Genomic DNA, 19,351 nt, shown 5'->3' on the forward strand with positions numbered 1-19,351 from the left:
TCCACCATCCCAGAGACACTCACCTCAGTTGGGCACTTCAGTGAAGAGGCTCCTGGGAAACTATCTGGTGCGCACCACACACATGCTCCGATACAGCAGGTGGAGGTAGGAGCAGCCAAGGGGACGGATGGTCGGAGGGCGTGTCAACCCCAGGGACTAGTTGCTGCCTAGGCGGGTTTCGGCTTCTGGAACAGACAGTCCCATCGATTGTGGAGATGCAGTCGCAGAGCCAGGGACTACAAGATGCGATGACGGCGAGCATCCAACATCTGCAGGCACAGGTGGAGGAGTCCACCCGCATGCAGGTGCAGGAGGTAGTGCCGGCCATGCGTGCCACCCAGGACATCACCGCCTGGGTGGCATCCGCGGTGGAGACTTTGGAGGCAAGGGTTTCGGCTATGGATCAGCATGTCCAAAGCCTGGGGCATTCTGTACAGGGGGTGGCCGACGCCAGGACAGGGCTAGCCTTTCACAGGCAGCTATGTGCCAAAGCCACCTGGACATTGCAGCAGCGCTCCTGAGCGTGGCCCAGTAACAGCAGGCCAGGGCTGAGAACACGGAGGCATTACCCAGGCACTGGCTGACATGGTGCAGACACAGAGGGAGCTGGCCCAGTCCCAGAGGAAGATGGCGCAGGCACTGGCTGATATGGCACAGACCCAGAAGATGGTGGCACAGTCGCAGTCCCAGACAGAGATGTCCACTCCCTGTGCTTCAGAGCCGTGGGCGGGCATGCAGACCCTGGTGGAGGTGGCAGCCAGCCTCCAGGACTGGCAGTGCCAGGTGGTGGGAGAGCCTCAGGGGACAGCTCCGTCTGGGAGTAGCCCGGGGGCCATTGGGCTCCTGAAGGAAGAGGAGGTGCTCTGGCCCGTGATGCAGGGGAGGTGCGGGAACACCGCAGCACCTCAGACTCCCCCTCCCCTGTGCCTAGCGAATCATGTGGGCAGAAGGCAGGACAGGGCAGCACCACGTCACCTGGGACACCCGAGCAGCCGGGTCCATCCAGGCCCGGTTGCCCCAGAAGACGCCCGCCAATGGGGACCCAGGTCACAGGGTGGGAATCACAGCAGGCTGCCTCCACTCCTGATGTACCATCTGAGGATCCACCTAGATGTGGCGTTAGGGCCCGTAAGGCCAGAAAGATAGACACCAGTCCCATTTACTGCATTGAGGAGGTGGTTGTGCCAGGGTGGCACCCAGATGGCACTGCCAGGGTGGCACCCAGGTGGCACTGCCAGGGTGCCCAGGTGGCACTGACAGAGAGCCAGGCTGGCAGTGCTAGAGTGCTTGGGTGGCATCAGGAGTGCAAGGATACCACCTACCCAGAGCCCAGTCACCCAGGGCACCCCGATCCCCTGGGAGACCCCCATAAGTGTTGGTATGCCTGGTCCCCGTATGTGGATACTGTAGTGATATTCAGATATCAATAGACATGATCAATGTATGTTAATGTAGTACAAGCATTTCAACACTAGATGGCTCACAGTCAGATACTATAAGAACTGATTTCCCGCCTTTTCTAAGTCAGATGCTGATGTGAACAAGCAAGACACAGAATAGCTAGAGTGAGAGAAGTTAGAACTAGTTTGTTATAATAGTGTAAAGTTATATAGTTATCTGTATTGTACTTTAATTATTTTTTGTTAGTTTAGTATTGAGTAAAAGAACTCACAGTTTATTATTTTATTACTCATTAAATAGTTAATCTTTCAACAAGACAATTGGTCATTTAATCATCCTGGTGGAGTCAAGAGTAATATAACACTTGATCAAATTTGCTTTTATCTTCATTAGCACTAAAATGAAACGAGTTGAATATTTCAATTGCTTGCTGTCCTGCAAGAGATACAAATAACGCAATCCTTCTAGCTTCTAGGTAAAGTTGAAATTGCTGCTTGAACAACTTCCAATTTAATTTTAAATTACCAGTGGTCTTGAGATGTCTTGGTGCTTGAACTTGGTCCATTGATAGGTCGTTTGCATCAAAGTTTTCAAAGTTGTGATGATTGCTATAGTCGAATAGTTGAATCCATTTGTGCTTTTTCCTTTCTTTTCTATGCTAAATCTTTTTTAGTCTTTCTTAAAAGATTTATAACTCACTAGTACCATGTTATATTTTAAATAATGACTTATCTAAAATATACATATTACTCTTGAATCCACTAGGATGATAAAATGACCAATAGTCTTCTTGTTGAAAGATGAGTATTTAATGAGTAATAAAATAATAAACTGTGAGTTCTTTTACTCAAAACTCAACTAACAATAAAGAATTAAATTACAATACAGTTAACTATATAACTAAACACTATTATAACAAACTAGTTCTAACTTGTCTCACTCTAGCTATTCTATGTCTTGCTTGTTCACTGTTCTGAATCACATCATCATCTGACTTAGAAAAGGCGGGAAATCAGTTCTTATAGTATCTGACTGTGAGCCATCTAGTGTTGAAATGACTGTACTACATTTACATATGTTGATCATGTAGATTGATATATGAATATCACTACAGTTACCAATACTAACTGGCGCTCGCTCAGGGTCTCCGAGGCATGGGGGTTAGATCCAGTGCCCTGGGTAACTCCGGCGAATGTATTCCAAAGTGCTGCTTACTGCAGTGTTAAATGGTCCCACGAGGCGTGGCAAGCTGGGTAAACCCGTGAGAGGCCTCATGCGAGATTTACCGGGTGCGGCACGGCTGTTGACTTTGCTCTCTGTTTCTCTCTCCACAGACCTGCTGAGAATTCCCAACATTTTCTGCTTTTATTTTAGTTTTCCAACATTCACGGAGTTTGCAAGCTCTTTAATTAGTTTGTTCCTGAGAACAGTTTCATTACACAATGCCATCACTCCACCTGACACGAGGCCCTTGAAATCTGACTGGAAAAATCCTCAAATCAAAGAAATTATGAAATGGTGAATAGAAAACCCTGCCGACGTACAATAATAGTGCAATAGTTTAACTGTGATGGGCCATCCTCTTTGTTCTCTCAGCTCATGTTAATTGAGTGGGCTGCTCCTTGGCAGCTGTGACTGAGTGTATCAGTGGCTCGCTGCCTGTTTCTTTATAGGCAATCTGATGCCATAGTACTGATATCCGAACAATGTTTGTTTCCAGTCTCCGTTGGCAACAGACAATTATTATGAACTGCAGCTATTTTTAAGCTTCTTTTTCTCTTGAGATCATAAGAAAAAGGAACAGGATTTGACAGGATTTACTGAGTGTAAAATGTGGGCGAGCAGCCAGGGTGGCATTGGAGTAGTCAAGTCTGGCAGTGACAAGGGCCTGATTGAGGGTGTCAGGGGGAGGTGAAGCAGGTCTGTGCCTATGTTTTGGTGCTGCGTTGCAAAAGGATTTTAAAATAGATGGAGTTGCTGTGAATTCCGCCAGCTTAAGTGTGAGGGAATAGAATCAAGGTCTACGGAGCCAAGGCTCCACATGGTTGAGGCACAGACCAGCCGTGATATGTATAAAATCGGAGTGCACATAGGCTTAAATGCTGCGAGGTTATCTGGACAACATTCAGGCTTGGTCTGATAAGTGTCAGGTAACAATCGTGCCACACAAATGCCAGGCAATGACCATCTCAATAAGAGAGAACCCAACCATCTCCTCTTGACAGTGGCATTACCATTGCTGAATTCCCCAATATCAACATCCTGGGGGGTTACCAATGACCAGAAACTGAATTTATATGGCCAGTCATATAAATACTATGGCTACAAAAGCAGGTCAGAGGCTGGGAATCCTGCAGTGAGTAGCTCACCTCCTGATTCCCCAATGCCTCCATCTACAAGGAACAAATCAGAAGTTTGGTAGAATACTCTCCACTTGATGAATGGAGCTCCAACCACTCAAGAAGCTCGACACAATCCAGGCCAAATCAACCCTCTTCATCGGCACCCTATCCATCACCTTCAACACTGACTTCCTCCCCCACCAGCGCACCGTGACACTATATGAAGGTACACAATATGCCTCCTTCGACAGCATCGTCCAAACCTGCGACCCCCAGCACCTCGGAGAAAAGAGCAGCAAATCCATGGAATAACCCCTCCAAGTTCCCCTCCAAGTCACACATCATCCTGACTTGGAACTATATCGCCGTTCCTTCACTGTTGCTGGGTCAAAATACCGTGGGTGGTACATGAACTGCAGTGGTTCAAAAAGGCAGCTCATCACCACCTCCTCGCACATCATTAGGGATGAGCAACAAATGCTGGCCTTATCAGCAATGCTCACATTCGGTAGAAGAATAAAAAACAATTCCCCTGGCTGGAGTGTTGAGGACTAGGAGCACACTCCCAGGGTAAACAGTTGGCCAGTTGGCATTGAGAGGAGGTGAGATTTCTTGACTCAAAGGGTTTTGAATTTTTGGAATTCTCTACTCTCGCGAACTGTGAATGCTCAGTCATTGAGTATATTCAAGATAGAGGTCAATCAATGTTTAGTTACTAAGGGAATTAAGGGATATGGGGATAGTGTAACTGAGGTAAAAGATCAGCCAGCATCCTTTTGAGTGGTGGGGAAGGCGCAATAGGATTGGTACAATTATGAGGTTTATAAGGCTGTTAAGTTTTGGGACTGTGGCCAGGATGTTCCGCTCCCGTTTTCAGGATAAGAGCGGAAAATCCCGTGAGATGCCCAAATAGTGTTTCATGCCACCATAAAAGTGTGACACGATTGTCCCCTCCACCGCTGGTGACGTAATGTGTTTACTGATGTTCAACGTCAGGGACATTATTCCCATACATTGGCATATCGTTATCAAGCCTCTGCCCTCAATCAGACCCCCCTCCCCACCCTGTAAGAAAGTCCATTCATTTCGGTGTGAGAGAAAACTGGCATGAAACCCATCTAATATTAAGGGAGATCAGGGGCGAAATTCTCCCCCAACTGCGCGATGTCCGCCGACTGGCGCCAAAGATGGCGCCAATCAGACGGGCATCGCGCCGGCCCAAAGGTGCGGAATGCTCCGCATCTTTGGCGGCCTAGCCCCAACATTGAGGGGCTAGGCCGACGCCGTAGGGATTTCCGCCCCGCCAGCTGGCGGAAACGGCGTTTGTTGCCCCACCAGCTGGCGCGGAATAGCGGCGCATGCGCGGGAGCGTCAGCAGCCGCTGTCAGTTTCCCGGCGCATGCGCGGGAGCGTCAGCGGCCGCTGTCAGTTTCCCGCGCATGCGCAGTGGGGAGAGTCTCTTCCGCCTCCGCCATGGTGGAGGCCGTGGCGGAGGCGGAAGGGAAAGAGTGCCCCCATGGCACAGGCCCGCCCGCGGATCGGTGGGCCCCAATCGCGGGCCAGGCCACCGTGGGGGCACCCCCCAGGGTCAGATCGCCCCGCGCCCCCCCCCCAGGACCCGGAGCCCACCCACGCCGCCTGGTCCCGCCGGTAAATACCAGGTTTGATTTACGCCGGCGGGACAGGCAATTTCTGGACGGGACTTCGGCCCATCCGGGCCGGAGAATCCAGCGGGGGGTCCCGCCAACCGGCGCGGCCCTATTCCCGCCCCCGCCCAATCTCCGGTACCGGAGACTTCGGCGGGGCCGGGGGCGGGATTCACGGCGGCCAACGGCCATTCTCCGACCTGGCGGGGGGTCGGAGAATGACGCCCGAGGAGTGAGGTGGTGAGTGGGATTAGACTGGGTGGAATATTAAAATATATGGAGAGTGAGGGGGAGGGGAAATTAGACTGGGTTAGGGTGAATCCATGTGGGGTCAAACACCAGGACAGACTCGATGTTCCAGATTAAATACATGCTCGAACATTCTTTCTTGCATGACTTTGGACACGATTTAATGGGGGGAGAAAATCAGAGTCTGGTTTTCAGCGCGGTTGACGGAGTTTTTCTCAGCGGCTGCAGCACCAAGAAACATCCCACTATTCAACGGCACTTTGGTGGCACTGCCAAGTAGTGAGGCTGGTAATGCCAAGGTGCCCGAGTGCCCAGGGTACCACCCTACCCAGAGCCCGATCACCTTGGGTCTCCAATGGCCTGAGAGGCATCCCCAGGTGCTGTAACGAATGGTCCACGTTTGCGCGGGCCAGTACTAAACGGCGCCTGGTCGAGGCCTCATTGGGGAGGCCTAAAGTTCCTGGGTTCTGGAAAAATATGGCACAGACGTATTTAAATAAGTCTAATGGCTCATTTAAGTATGCTGATCTGGATCACGCCCAGTGAGTGCGAGATCAAGAGAGTGACGTCTCGTGAGGTTTGGCCGAATTTCGCGAGACGTCTAAGCTTTGCAAATCTCCCCGGATGCCTCTCGCAAAATTCAACGGCATCATCGCGTCACCAGACTGGGCGCGACGATGGCAGTAAATCCCGTCCTTTATAATAACAGGAAGTAGTTTCATTCGAAGAAAGTTTTCACTGGTTTATTTACTCTTTAAGTGTCACATTCTCATTGCACATTTGGAAATAGGGATGTGGCCAACTTTGGCTGGGTGGAGTCAGTCTGTGAGAATTCCAGGGATTTACAGCACAAAATGATAGTTACCATTGAACACTGAACTCGACGTGTGCGTCAAAGAGGGCAACAACGGGAGCTGTCGCTGCTCTCCAGCCACTGACTCGAGATCGGATCAGGCCTTCCTGTTTGGTGTGTCGGATCATCTTTACAAAGCCTGGCTGACGTGCGTTCGCTTCATCAACATAAGCTTGCAACTTCTCTTTGAGTTCGTCTGCAAGTTGAAGAAATATCAGTCATTAGTAAAGTCACACTGGAGTCTTGCAGACCGACTGGTAGTTGCATTAACATAGCGCCTTGAGAGAATAATAAAACATCCTAAGGCCTTCTCAGAAATTGGATCAATCATAAATTGCCACAAAGCTACATAGGGTCGGACGTCACTATAAAGGTAAAATACTATGGGTGCTGGAAATTAAACATATTGTTGGCAAGGATGGCTGCATCTGCCCCATCCTCTCATTAGCTATCATCCCTTTTGGTGTGTCACTATCACTTTTTATCCTTTTTTACACCCCCCCCCCCCCGCCTTTCCCTGAATTTGTATTTACATTAAACCTGCTAATTCTCTGATATTGTTCAGTCCTGCTGAAGCTCATTAACTTGAAATGTTCCTCTGTTCCTCTTTCCCCAGATTCTGGCTGATCTGCTGAGTATTTGCGGTTTTTATTTAAGAAGGCATTAGTGTTGTGTTATGCTTCTTCATGTAGCATAACCTGCTTCAGCCTACTCTAATCCATGAGATGGGCGTGATGCTTCCTGATCTGCCCCTGTCTCTCTGAGTGTCGCTTATGGAAAAGAGAAAGAGCATGTGTGCCCTGTCCTTTTATATGGGTAGCCCCCTTGTGGTAGTATCACCTCTGGGTGTGTCTTGACTGCCCATTGGTCGTGTCCTGTCTTACTGACCTATTGGTTGAATGTCTGTGTGTCATGATGTCTCTGGTGCTCCCTCTAGTGTCTATTTAGTCCCAGTGTATTTACATTAACCCCTTGTGCATTTACAGTGTCCTAGTGTATCTACATTAACCCTTTGTGTATTTACAGTGATGCATATCGCCACAATTAGGACATGTGACCAAATGCTTGTCCAAAGAGGTAGGGTGTGACTTACCAGCCTCGTTGCGTCAGAAAGTCAGGCAGGAGAGGCCTCTTAAGAGGTTCGCAATACTCGAAACATCTCGTGAGATTCAACAGGATCTGGGCGAGGTCCACATTAGCATATTTAAGTGAGTCATTAGGCTCAGTTAAATATGTCTGCGCCGAATTCTCCCGGGGCCCAGGAACTAACGGTCTCACCTGGGACCCCTCACCAGGTCGTCATTTAGCAATGGTTTCCACAAACGTGGACCAGGTGTAATGGCTTCAGGGGGGTCTCCCAGGCCATTAGAGACCCAGGGGGTTGGGGACGTGGCAGGGTGGAACCTTGGCACTCCCGCTGGTACCGAGGCACCTTGGCACTGCCAGCCTGGCACTGGCACCTGGGCACCATGGCACTGGCAGGGTGCCAGACTATCAGTGTCAAGGTGCCTGGGTTCCGTGCCAGGGATCGGGCCCGGGTGCCTTGCCCTTAAAAGATAGGGTGATGAGGGGGGGGGCTGGAGGACCTATTAAGAGGTAAATTGGGTGCAGTGGGGTGGCTGAGAGAGGACTAAAAATCGGGGCGACATTTAAAAATTGCAAACAACACTTGACACCGAGAGACCAGGTGACCAAAAGGTTGGTCAAAGAAGTAGGTTTTAAGGAGTGCCTTAAAATGAAGAGGTACGGGAGTAGACAAATTTAGAGCGGGAATTACAGGGTTAAGGGCCTGGATGTATGTGTCATATACTTGATTCCTTAAAGCCTGAACTAACAGGTACATAATGGACAGGATTTTCCGTCACCCCCACAGCGCATTCTGCAGCAGCAGAGGCCATTGGCCAGCGGCAGGATCTTCCGCTACTGTCAATGGGTTTTCCCATTGTTTGCAGCCCCCTGCCCCACCACCAGGGAACCCGCAGCAGGGGAGTGGGATCACTATCGATGGGGCTGGAAGATCCCGCCGGCGGGATTGGCCGGAAAATATATCTTGTAATTTGGGTTGTATCTTGATTGCAATATGAAAAAAAAAGGGTGTAAGCAGGAAGGGGAGAGTAAAAGAAAGGTAAATGGGGAAGGGGGGGGGGGGAATGAAAGTGCAGACATCGGAGAATGGCCGTTGGCCGCCGTGAAACCCGCCCCCGGCCCCGCCGAAGTCGCCGCTCCCGGAGATTGGGCGGGGGCGGGAATCGGGCCGCGCCGGTTGGCGGGACCCCCCGCTGGATTCTCCGGCCCGGATGGGCCGAAGTCCCGCCCAGAAATTGCCTGTCCCGCCGGCATAAATCAAACCAAGGTGGCGTGGGCGGGCTCCGGGGTCCTGGGGGGGGGGGGGGGGGGGGGGCGCGGGGCGATCTGACCCCGGGGGGTGCCCCCACGGTGGCCTGGCCCGCGATCGGGGCCCACCGATCCGCGGGCGGGCCTGTGCCGTGGGGGCACTCTTTCCCTTCCGCCTCCGCCACGGTCTCCACCATGGCAGAGGCAGAAGAGACTCCCTCCACTGCGCATGCGCGGGAATGCCGTCAGCGGCCGCTGACGCTCCCGCGCATGCGCCCCCCGGAGATGTCATTTCCGCGCCAGCTGGCGGGGCACCAAAGGCCTTTTCCGCCAGCTGGCGGGGCGGAAATTCGTCCGGCGCCGACCTAGCCCCTTAAGGTTGGGGCTTGGCCCCCAAAGATGCGGAGCATTCCGCACCTTTGGGGCGGCGCGATGCCCGACTGATTTGCGCCGTTTTGGGCGCCAGTCGGCGGACATCGCGCCTTTTCTGGAGAATTTCGCCCCTGATGTGTGCAATAGGCGACAGATTATTAATACATTCACTGATGCCCATTGGCATTAAGTACCTAGCACTTGCTTACCCTCTGCATCAAATTCCCACTCTCATCAGATATTCTTTAGCACTCCGACAGTGTGGTTCACCCTTAGTACTGACCCTCTGACAGTGCAGCTCTCCTTCAGTACTGACCCTCTGACAGTGCAGCTCTCCCTCAGTACTGACCCTCTGACAGTGCAGCTCTCCCTCAGTACTGACCCTCTGACAGTGCAGCACTCCCTCAGTACTGACCCTCTGACAGTGCAACACGCCCTCGTATTGACCCTCCGACAGTGCAGTACCCCCTCACTATGTTCCCTTCGAGAGTTCATCCTTCCTCAGTATTGAAATAAATAGCTTAAATTAAGCTTGTTCAAGTTTTGGAGTCAAATGTGAACTACCGTGTTTCTGATCCAGAGGTGAGATTGCTACCCTCTGTGTCAAAGCGGACACCTGAGGATGTGATAGGTGTTACATAAAGCAAGGTCTTTTCTTTAAGACTTTAAGCTCCCGTGGGTTCTAATAATGATTTGCTGCCTATCATTATGCCTGGTGTTGCTGCTGTTGAGCAAGTAATTAAATGACAAATATGAACCTTGTAATCACTTGTTATATTGTGATGTGTTCTGTACTAGCAATAAACTACTTTGTTTGTTGTTCAAGATCTACCTAGCAAAGGGACGGAAATTGCTACAACAAATTATATAACCACCATTTTAGTCATTGATATTCGAGACAAGTTGTTTACGGACTGGGGTTTGCCAGACTATCACTCCAGACAATGGACCACAATTTGATTCCAGTCAGTTCACGAAGTTCCTAACAATCCACGGAATTCACCGCCGTCTGACATTAGGATATAACATGCAATAGAATGGTGGTGTTGTCCGATTCAACACAGTGATCAAGGACAGTCTGAGACCTAGTACATTGGAAGGCAAAACGTTTGCACAATCTATTCACACCCTACTTCACACATATCGATCCACTCCACCATTCCCAGCCAGAAAGGCATCAGCCAAACCTATGACTGGTCCTGACTCTGGCACGCTTCTCAAGCCTCCACCGCCATTCAATGAGAGCAAGAAGCTGAAGAAATCGCAAAGTGACAAGTTAAAGCAAGCAAGTACTTCAACAAGCAAACACACACAAGAGAACCACAATTTGACGTTGGAGATTGGGTTCACATTAAACAGCCAAATATTGACCATAAACTTTTATCATCTCTATCAGGACCAGAGCAGTCACGCAGTTGTTCAGTCATATCTGTTGGATGGCAATACAAAATGAAAGCCTAGATAATAATAATAATAATCTTTATTAGTGTCACAAGTAGGCTTACACGAACATTGAAAATCCCCTCGTTGCCACACTCCAGCGCCTGTTTGCGTACACCGAGGGAGAATTCAGAATATCCAATTCCCCTAACAAGCACGTCTTTCGGGACTTCTGCGAGGAAACTGAAGCACCCGGAGGAAACCCATTCAGACACGGGGAGAATGTGCAGACTCCGCACAGACAGCGACCCAAGAGAGAATCAAACCCGGGACCCTGGCGCTGTGAAGCAACAGTGCTAGCCACTGTGCTACCGTGCTGCTTGGAGAGAAGCCTATGATATCGAAAGACAGTGATTAAGGGCACACGTAATTTCACGACGAGCGACTACCATGTGATCATCTGCCAGCTGATCAAAGCAGAATCACAAACTCAAGTTCATCAATCTCAGCATGTCCTCATCAGCAACTTTCATATCTCAAAGACTATTTCTGTATTGAGAGAAAACAGACACGCCGAACTGTAATAAATGACTCAATGTGTTTGTTGTTTAGGATGGTTTCATTTATTTAGTTTTACAAGGGGGAAAAGATTGTACAATTGTTCAGTGCTTGATTGAGACCGGTTTTCAATTCCAAATTACCATCTGCTGGGATTTGCACACATGTCCTCAGAGCAAGAGCCTGGGTCTCTGGATTAATAGTCCAGTGACATTACCACAATGCCATTGTCTCCCTCACCCTATTCATTTACCCTTGCCTGCCGCCCGTTAGGGTTAGGGTTAGGGTTGACCTGCCATTAGTCAAAACTGAACCTTCGTCCATCACCCTTGGCCTATCCTGTCTTACCCATGGCGCTCAGGAACTCACCATTGACCTTACCTGGCTAACTCTGGCTTTGCCCATGATCATGCTTATCCTACCATCTGGTGGACATTGGCATTCTCTCATGTGTAGTTCAACTTTCTCCCTTTGCTCCCCCCTCCCCAAAGTGCCCTCGGTAGGTCTTCTACGACCCACCCTCCCTTCTTCGATCACCGTGGTCCAACAAAGCTGCCCATGAAAGAAAAGCCCCTACGCAGTGTAAATCCATCAGGAAGATCAGCTCACCCACTGCATGCCACTTTTAACCAGTAGTGAATCTGAAGGAACATGATTCTCGATAGCTGCACAGTTAATTGCAAAGGCATCATTTTAATTGGCAAAATAAGTGGTTTTAATAAGTATGCACGACAATCTAATCCTTTAAAAATAGTTTCCCCCCTCTTGCCACCTGGCTGGTTAAGCCACCTTCAGTTCGTCGCCACAACCTTAATTCGCTACTTTCACCCCGCCTTCGCGTACCTGACATTTCAATAGTATGAACTCAGGGTATTTTGCATTGCACCGGGGTACGAGACAGGGATGCCCATGTCCCCCCTTCTGTTTATATTGACTAGAGAGCCCTTGGCTGTTGCGCTGAGGAGCTTGGGGTTGTGGAACTGGATAGGGGGGCAGTGGAACAGCACCAGAGTCCCAGGTTCGATTCCCGGCTTGGGTCACTGTCTGTGCAGTGTCTGCACGTTCTCCCTGTGTCTGCGTGGGTTTCCTCCGGCTACTTCGGTTTCCTCCCGAAAGACATGCTTGTTAGATGAATTGGGCATTCTGAATTCTCCCTCTGTGTACCCGAACAGACGCCGGAATAGAACATAGAAAATACAGCACAGAACAGGCCCTTCGGCCCACGATGTTGTGCCGAACCTTTGTCCTAGAATAATCATAGATTATCATTGAATTCACAGTGCAGAAGGAGGCCATTCAGCCCTCCGAGTCTGCACCAGCTCTTGGAAAGAGCACCCTACCCAAACTCAACACCTCCACCCAACACCAAGGGCAATTTGGACATTAAGGGCAATTTATCATTGGCCAATTCACCTAACCCGCACATCTTTGGACTGTGGGAGGAAACCGGAGCACCCGGAGGAAACCCACGCAGACACGGGGAGGACGTGCAGACTCCGCACAGACAATGACCCAAGCCGGAATCGAACCTGGGACCATGGATCTGTGAAGCAATTGTGCTATCCACAATGCTACCGTGCTGCCCTTAAGAACAAATAAATCTACACTATATCATTTTCCCGTAATCCATGTACCTATCCAACAGCTGCTTGAAGGTCCCTAATGTTTCCGACTCAACTACTTCCACAGGCAGTGCATTCCATGCCCCCACTACTCTCTGGGTAAAGAACCTACCTCTGATATCCCTCCTATATCTTCCACCTTTCACCTTAAATTTATGTCCCCTTGTAATGGTGTGTTCCACCTGGGGAAAAAGTCTCTGACTGTCTACTCTATCTATTCCCCTGATCATCTTATAAACCTCTATCAAGTCGCCCCTCATCCTTCTCCGCTCTAATGAGAAAAGGCCTAGCACCCTCAACCTTTCCTCGTAAGACCTACTCTCCATTCCAGGCAACATCCTGGTAAATCTTCTTTGCACCTTTTCCAGAGCTTCCACATCCTTCCTAAAATGAGGCGACCAGAACTGTACACAGTACTCCAAATGTGGCCTTACCAAAGTTTTGTACAGCTGAATGTGGTGACTAGGGGCTTTTCACAGTAACTTCATTGCAGTGTTAATGTAAGCTTACCTGTGTCACTAATAAAGATTATTACTATTATTAGGGTGTCTTTATATGCAGATGATTTTCTGCTGTATCTTTCAAAGCCAAGCTCTTTGGTGGGGAGCATAATGGGATTGCACCAGTGATTTGGGACGTTTTCAGGGTGCAAATTGAATTTAGCGAAAAGTGAGTATTTTTGTGGTCTCCCCTCCAGGAGTGGGAGCGGGGTTTGGGGGGGCTGCCATTTCGCCTGGCGGAGTCTCATTTCAGGTATTTGGGGGTGCTGATTGCCCGGGATTGGGCAGGGCTTCAAAGGTTTGATTTCACTAGCTTCGTGGGGAGGGTGAAGGCTGATTTGTTGAGGCGGAACAATCTCTCTCTGTCGTTGGTGGGTTGGGTGCCAGCAGTAAAGATAATGATTTGCCACGATTCCTGTTCTTGTATCATTGCCTGCTGGTCTTTTTGCCCACGGTATTTTCTTAGGGGGATGGACATGCTGATATCCTTGTATGTTTGGGTGGGGAAGGTGGCCAGGATTCGGAAGGTGATACTGCACTGGGGACGGCAGGCAGGGAGGAGGGGGGGGTTAGGCCTCCTGAATTTGTTGTAATATTATTGGCCGGCGAATGCAGAGAAGGTTCAGGGTTTGAGCGGTGGGACACATGAGTGACGATGGGGCTCTTGCAGGGGGTCGGGACTGCGGGTGCTGGCAATGGCGCCACTCCCAATGGCCCCAAGGGATGTACTCAGTGAGTCCGATGGTGGTGGCCACATTTTAGATCAGGACACAGTTTAGGCAGCATTTTAGGTTGGCAGCTGGGTCAGGGGGGGATGCCGATCAGGGGGAATCATGGGTTCGAGCCAAGGAGGATGGATGCAAGGTACCGGGAATGGGAAGAGAGGGGGATTAAGGAAATGAAGGATTTGTTTCTGGGAGGACGATTTGCAAGTTTGGAGGAGTTGGGTGAGAAGTTTGGGTCGACGCAGGGCGAAAGCTTCAGGTGTATGCAGGTGCGGGACTTTGTGAGGAAGGTCTTCCCGACTTTCCCAGTAGTGCTTGCCTCCGCGTTGCTGGAGGCGGTGCTGTCGGTGGGGGATATGGAGGGGGGGGGGGGGTTGTCTCATCAATTTACAGGAGGATCTTGGTGGAGTATAGTGCATCCTTGGAGGGGGTTAAGGCAAAATGGGAGGAAAAGTGGCGGGAGCGCTGGAGGAGGGTCTGTGGTGCGAGGTGCTACAGAGGGTAAATATTTCAACTTTGTGTGCAAAATTGGGGCTGATACAGCTGAAGGTAGTATACAGGCTGTACCATATAGAGTCTAGGATGAGTCGGCTGATCGAAGGGGTGGAGGATGCCTGTGAGTGATGTGGGAGGGATCCTGCGAACCATGTGCATATGTTTTGGTCCTGCCCGAAGCTGGAAAGGTTTTGGAGGATGGTGTTCAGCACCATTTTGGGGGTTCTGCATGTGGACGTGGAGCCCGGTCCCCTAGAAGCCATATTCGGGATGTAGGACCGGCCGGAGCTGCAGGCAGGTACGGGGGCAGATGTTTCAGCCTTCGCCTCGCTGATTGCTTGTGGGCGGGTCTTGTTGGGGTGGAGGTCAACTTCTCCACCCTGTGCCTCGGTGTGGAATTTCTGACCCTGGAAAAGATGAAGTTTGCTCCGGGGGGACGGACTGAGGGCCTCTATAATTCTACAACTGTCGGGGTTTGTCCATCATGCATTTTCAGGAGTTGGTTACCATTGGCTGCTGAGGGAATTGTGGGGGGGGGTTGGGTTGGATGGGCTGGGATTTTTTGGGGGGGGGGTTGTTTTGTATTGTAAAACTGTTGAAAATTTGTTGAATAAAAATACTTTAAAAAAAAAGATTCTGACATTTTCCTTGTCGCACAATGAAGTGCCCGCCTCATTTCCCACTGCCAGCCTCGGCAATCCAGCCCAGTCATCCCATTCACAAAGCTAAATGGCCGCTGTTAATGCTGGTGCCACCAGGGACCGCCATTTCCTTAGTTACATTTAAATAGAAACTACTTCAACTTCAGATAGTGGAGGGGGTGGGGCAGCAATACGAATGAATGAGCCACACTTCTATTTACGCTTCAGCCTGGCCTCGGGACTGTCTCAACCCCAGTGTTAACCTTTAGTTCCAGTGACTGGAAATAGGGCTGCGTTGGATCAAGTAACTGTGCGAGAGCGGTTCCAGAATTTTCCACAAGCGGACACAAAGAGGAAGGAGGGAAAGCTGCTCAAAGCCTCAGCTTCTTGACAATAACTTGCAAACCCCATAATAATGACTGCAGATATCAGCCACAGTGAGATCCTGGTCGCAGGTTTCTCACTTCGTAATCAGCCCACCCAGTTGCCACATCAACGTGATTTTAGAAACACTTTGATTTGTCTGCACTCTACAGAATGTGAAGACATGTGTTATCACACCCACAAGAATAGACACGGGACTATAACTGGGAAATACTGAGTTCTCAGAACAGGAAGAGTCCATTCAGCCCATCAGAGATTCACCATTTTTAAAAGGTTTTGGCAGATCACTTTAACCGTTTCAAACCCAGCTTCTCTCTTTTTCTCTGTATTCCATTAAAGGGTAAGTGCCTTTTAAATACTGATTGATCCTGCAGCTGGGATTTAGGACTGTATCGCCGTGCCTTCATTGTCTCTGGGTAACGATCCAGAGACCCTAACTCTCTCTAACAGCACTGTGGGTCTGCCTACACATAGACTGCACCAGTTCAAGGTGGCCGGCTCATCGCATCTTTTGACCGACAAGTTGGGATGGGCCATAAATGCTGGCCTAGCCAGTGACTCCTGCACCACTGAATAAATTAATTTGAATAAAAATTAAACTCCAATGCATCAAGCTCCAAATTCTCACACTGATTTTGTTGAAGAGGTTAATCTGGTCTTGCTTGAAACCGGAATGTAAAATCAGAATTTACAGAGAAGAATGAGGCCATTCGGCCCATAGACTATGTGCTGGGTTTTGGGTAAATTAATTCCATTATGCTCATCCATCCCTACACCCAACTCCTCCACACCAATGGTCCTGTATATTCCTTCACTTCAAATCTTTATCTGATTTTCCTTTAAAAGATGGTCTTTACCTCAACCAACTCCCCCAAGGCCAGAATTCTGCCCAGCCATCAGTACTCACAGCAGAAGGAATGAAAACCCAACCCATGGTACACACCCTCCCCCACTCCCTGCCCCCCACTCCCCCCCCTCCCCCCTGACTACGACCCCCGCCCCGTAGTCCATTATATCTGTAAGCAATGCCATGAGATGTTCAATAGTTGAGAGCAAATATTCAAAGAAAAAGCTTCGCCTTCTCACTGGATTTGGAACAAAGTTGAGAAATTAATCAAAATTTACAAAACTACATAGGTTTTAAGGAATGGCTGCAGCGAGGCTTTTAAATCCATGTGCTAATTTTAGTAGAGAATATTTTAATAAGGACACAGGGACACGAGTAAAAAGTTTTTTCAAATATTTTTATTGAAGTTTTTCATTTTTACACTGTACATTCATTAAAGATAGATGAAATGGTTACAATTTACAACTGGTTCTTTTTCGGTATCTACCTCCCCTTCCCCCATCCCCCCCTCTTGCTCCCGCCCTCCCCCCTACCTCCCTTCTTTCACTGTTTCAGGATCTTTCCCTTGGCCCTTTACTTCACCGTAATGGTTGTTTGGTGTTTGTCTGTGGGCAGTGTCCTCCATCTCCCTTCCCTCTCCCTGTCGCTTGGCCACCCCTCCCTTCCTCTCCTGTTGTCAGTCTGCTTTTCAGGGTGCTCTTTCATGTGGCCTTGTGTTGGGCCCTCTGGTCCTTGTGTCGGCTGCTTTCTCGCCTCCCCCCTTGTTGTTTCTTCTGGTCTCCCCTGCCCCCTCCCCCTGCCCATTTCCCCCTCCCATTTGTGTCTGCTCTCTGTGGTTCCGATGGCTCCCGTGCATCACGCCTTCCCGCTCTATTGGTTGTTGGCTTCGAACAGGTCTTAGAACAAGTTAGTGAATGGCTCAGCCAATCCCAGCCAGCTCGCAACAATGGCGCCGAGGAGTGTAGCCCCAAGATTCGGGGATGCTGACCTGGGGAGGTTCCTGGACACAGTGGAGGCCAGAAGGGATGTCCTGTTTCCCGTTGGTCCCAGAGGGTCAGCCACCAGGCAGCCAGTGCTGCCTGGGATGAGGTGGAAGCAGCAGTCAACTCAGGGAGTGTGACCAGGAGGACTGGCCTACAGTGCAGGAAGAAGGCCAACGATTTACACCGGGCAGCCAGAGTGAGTAGGCACCATCATGCCCCCCACCCCCCAAGGGAGCATCCAACCCCCCCCCCCCCCCCCCCCGCCCCCAAAAAGCCCCACATTTGTGAACCACGCGTGTGGCTAACAATGCCCTCTGTGTCTCCTCAGGAAAAGCTCTCCCAGAATTGTCAGGAGAGGGCCCAGACTGGTGGTGGGATGCGGGACTTGTGAATCCTTACCGCCTTCAAGGAGCGGACTCTGGAAGTGACCGAGGCCAGGGCGCTCACCAACGCGGAGGCTGGTGAACACCGCAGAGGCGAGGAACCACCGGCTCCACCCGGAGGATCTGTCAAACGTGAGTTGTTATTGCCTTACTGACCGACCCATCCCCCCCACTGACCACAGGTGCATTCTCCCACAGGTCCTCCAGCCAACAGCGCCAGCCCATCCTGGAGAACACCTTGGAGGCGAGCTCTGAGGATGCAACCGTGGTCACGGCATAGCTGTCATCCCCACCCTCCACCAACGCGGATATACTCACCTCGGTGGGAAATGTTAGTGGTCAGGTTTCTGGGGCACAATCTGGTGAGCACCACACTGCTGCTGATATACACCTGGTGGAGGCAGGAACCTTCAGGCGAGACAACAGTCAGAGGGCTTCTGGATCCCAGGACCCAGCTGGGTCCCAGCCTGATGCTGAGCCTCTGGGACAGGGTTACCCGGAGCTGGTGGAGATGTTAGGGAGCGGTCAGGGCATTCAGAGGGAGATGTCACCATCACTCCAGCAGATCCATAGCCGGTTGGAGGAGTCCCAGAGGCTAGGGGCACAGGAGATGGCGCCGGCAATGAGTGGCACCAAAGCCAACACTGCTGGGGTTGCGACCGCAGTGGAGAGCCTGTGCATGACATCGGCACCATGAGTGAAGATGTCCAAGGCATCGTGCAGTCGGTGATGGAGTGGCTGAGGGTCTCGGCAGGATGTCTGACTCGCTGGGGGATGTCACCCAGTACCAGGCCAACCTTGATGAGGTTCTGCGGGACATGTCCTGCTCTCAGATGGGCATGGCCGAGGCTCTGCGGAGCTTGTCCCAGTCGCAGTTGGGCATTGCCGAGGGTGTAGACACCATGGTGCGGACTATGGGGAACCATTAGGGCTGGCAGAGCCAGATGATGCAGGGGCAGCTGGGCTCGAAACAGCTGCCCCTCCGTCCCAAGGTGGACCCCAGGGCCCTATGGACACTAACCGGGAGGAGGAGGTGCTGAGTGCCAACCCGGTTCCATCCCATGGGACGGCGACAGTGGCCACCAGCTCTCCTGAGTCCCACCGCTCTTTTTTAAAAAAAAAATATTTTATTGAAAATTTTTGGTCAACCATCACAGTACATTGTGTATCCTTTACACAATAATATAACAGTATAAATAACAATGACCTGTTTTATAAACAAAGAATAAATAATATATAACAAAAACGAAAACTAAAACTAAATGGCAACTGCCTTGTCTCAGATAAACACTCTCCAAAAATATGATTTAACAGTCCAATATACAATTATTTATAGCAACGACCTATACATATTATACATATATATTAATAACTCTGAGACTCCTTCTGGTTCCTCCCCCCACCCCCTGGGCTGCTGCTGCCTTCTTCTTTTCCATTCCCTCTATCTTTCTGTGAGGTATTCGACGAACGGTTGCCACCGCCTGGTGAACCATTGAGCCGATCCCCTTAGGACAAACTTAATCCGTTCCAGCTTTATAAACCCTGCCATGTCATTTATCCAGGTCTCCACCCCCGGGGGCTTGGCTTCCTTCCACATCAACAGTATCCTGCGCCGGGCTACTAGGGACGCAAAGGC

General features: G+C 50.3%; 1 protein-coding gene across 3 annotated transcripts in view; it reads right to left on the reverse strand.

Moving 5' to 3' along the window:
* Positions 1-19,351, reverse strand: part of galnt18b (UDP-N-acetyl-alpha-D-galactosamine:polypeptide N-acetylgalactosaminyltransferase 18b) — a 453,243-nt gene that overhangs the window by 157,333 nt on the left and 276,559 nt on the right. For all 3 annotated transcript variants that reach the window (XM_072466166.1, XM_072466165.1, XM_072466164.1), the window contains exon 4: positions 6,504-6,687. In XM_072466166.1, coding sequence (XP_072322267.1) covers positions 6,504-6,687 — 184 coding nt within the window. The remainder of the gene's footprint in view (positions 1-6,503; positions 6,688-19,351) is intronic.

Source organism: Scyliorhinus torazame, chromosome 10 (assembly GCF_047496885.1).
Source record: "Scyliorhinus torazame isolate Kashiwa2021f chromosome 10, sScyTor2.1, whole genome shotgun sequence".
NCBI classification, from domain to species: Eukaryota; Metazoa; Chordata; class Chondrichthyes; order Carcharhiniformes; family Scyliorhinidae; genus Scyliorhinus; species Scyliorhinus torazame.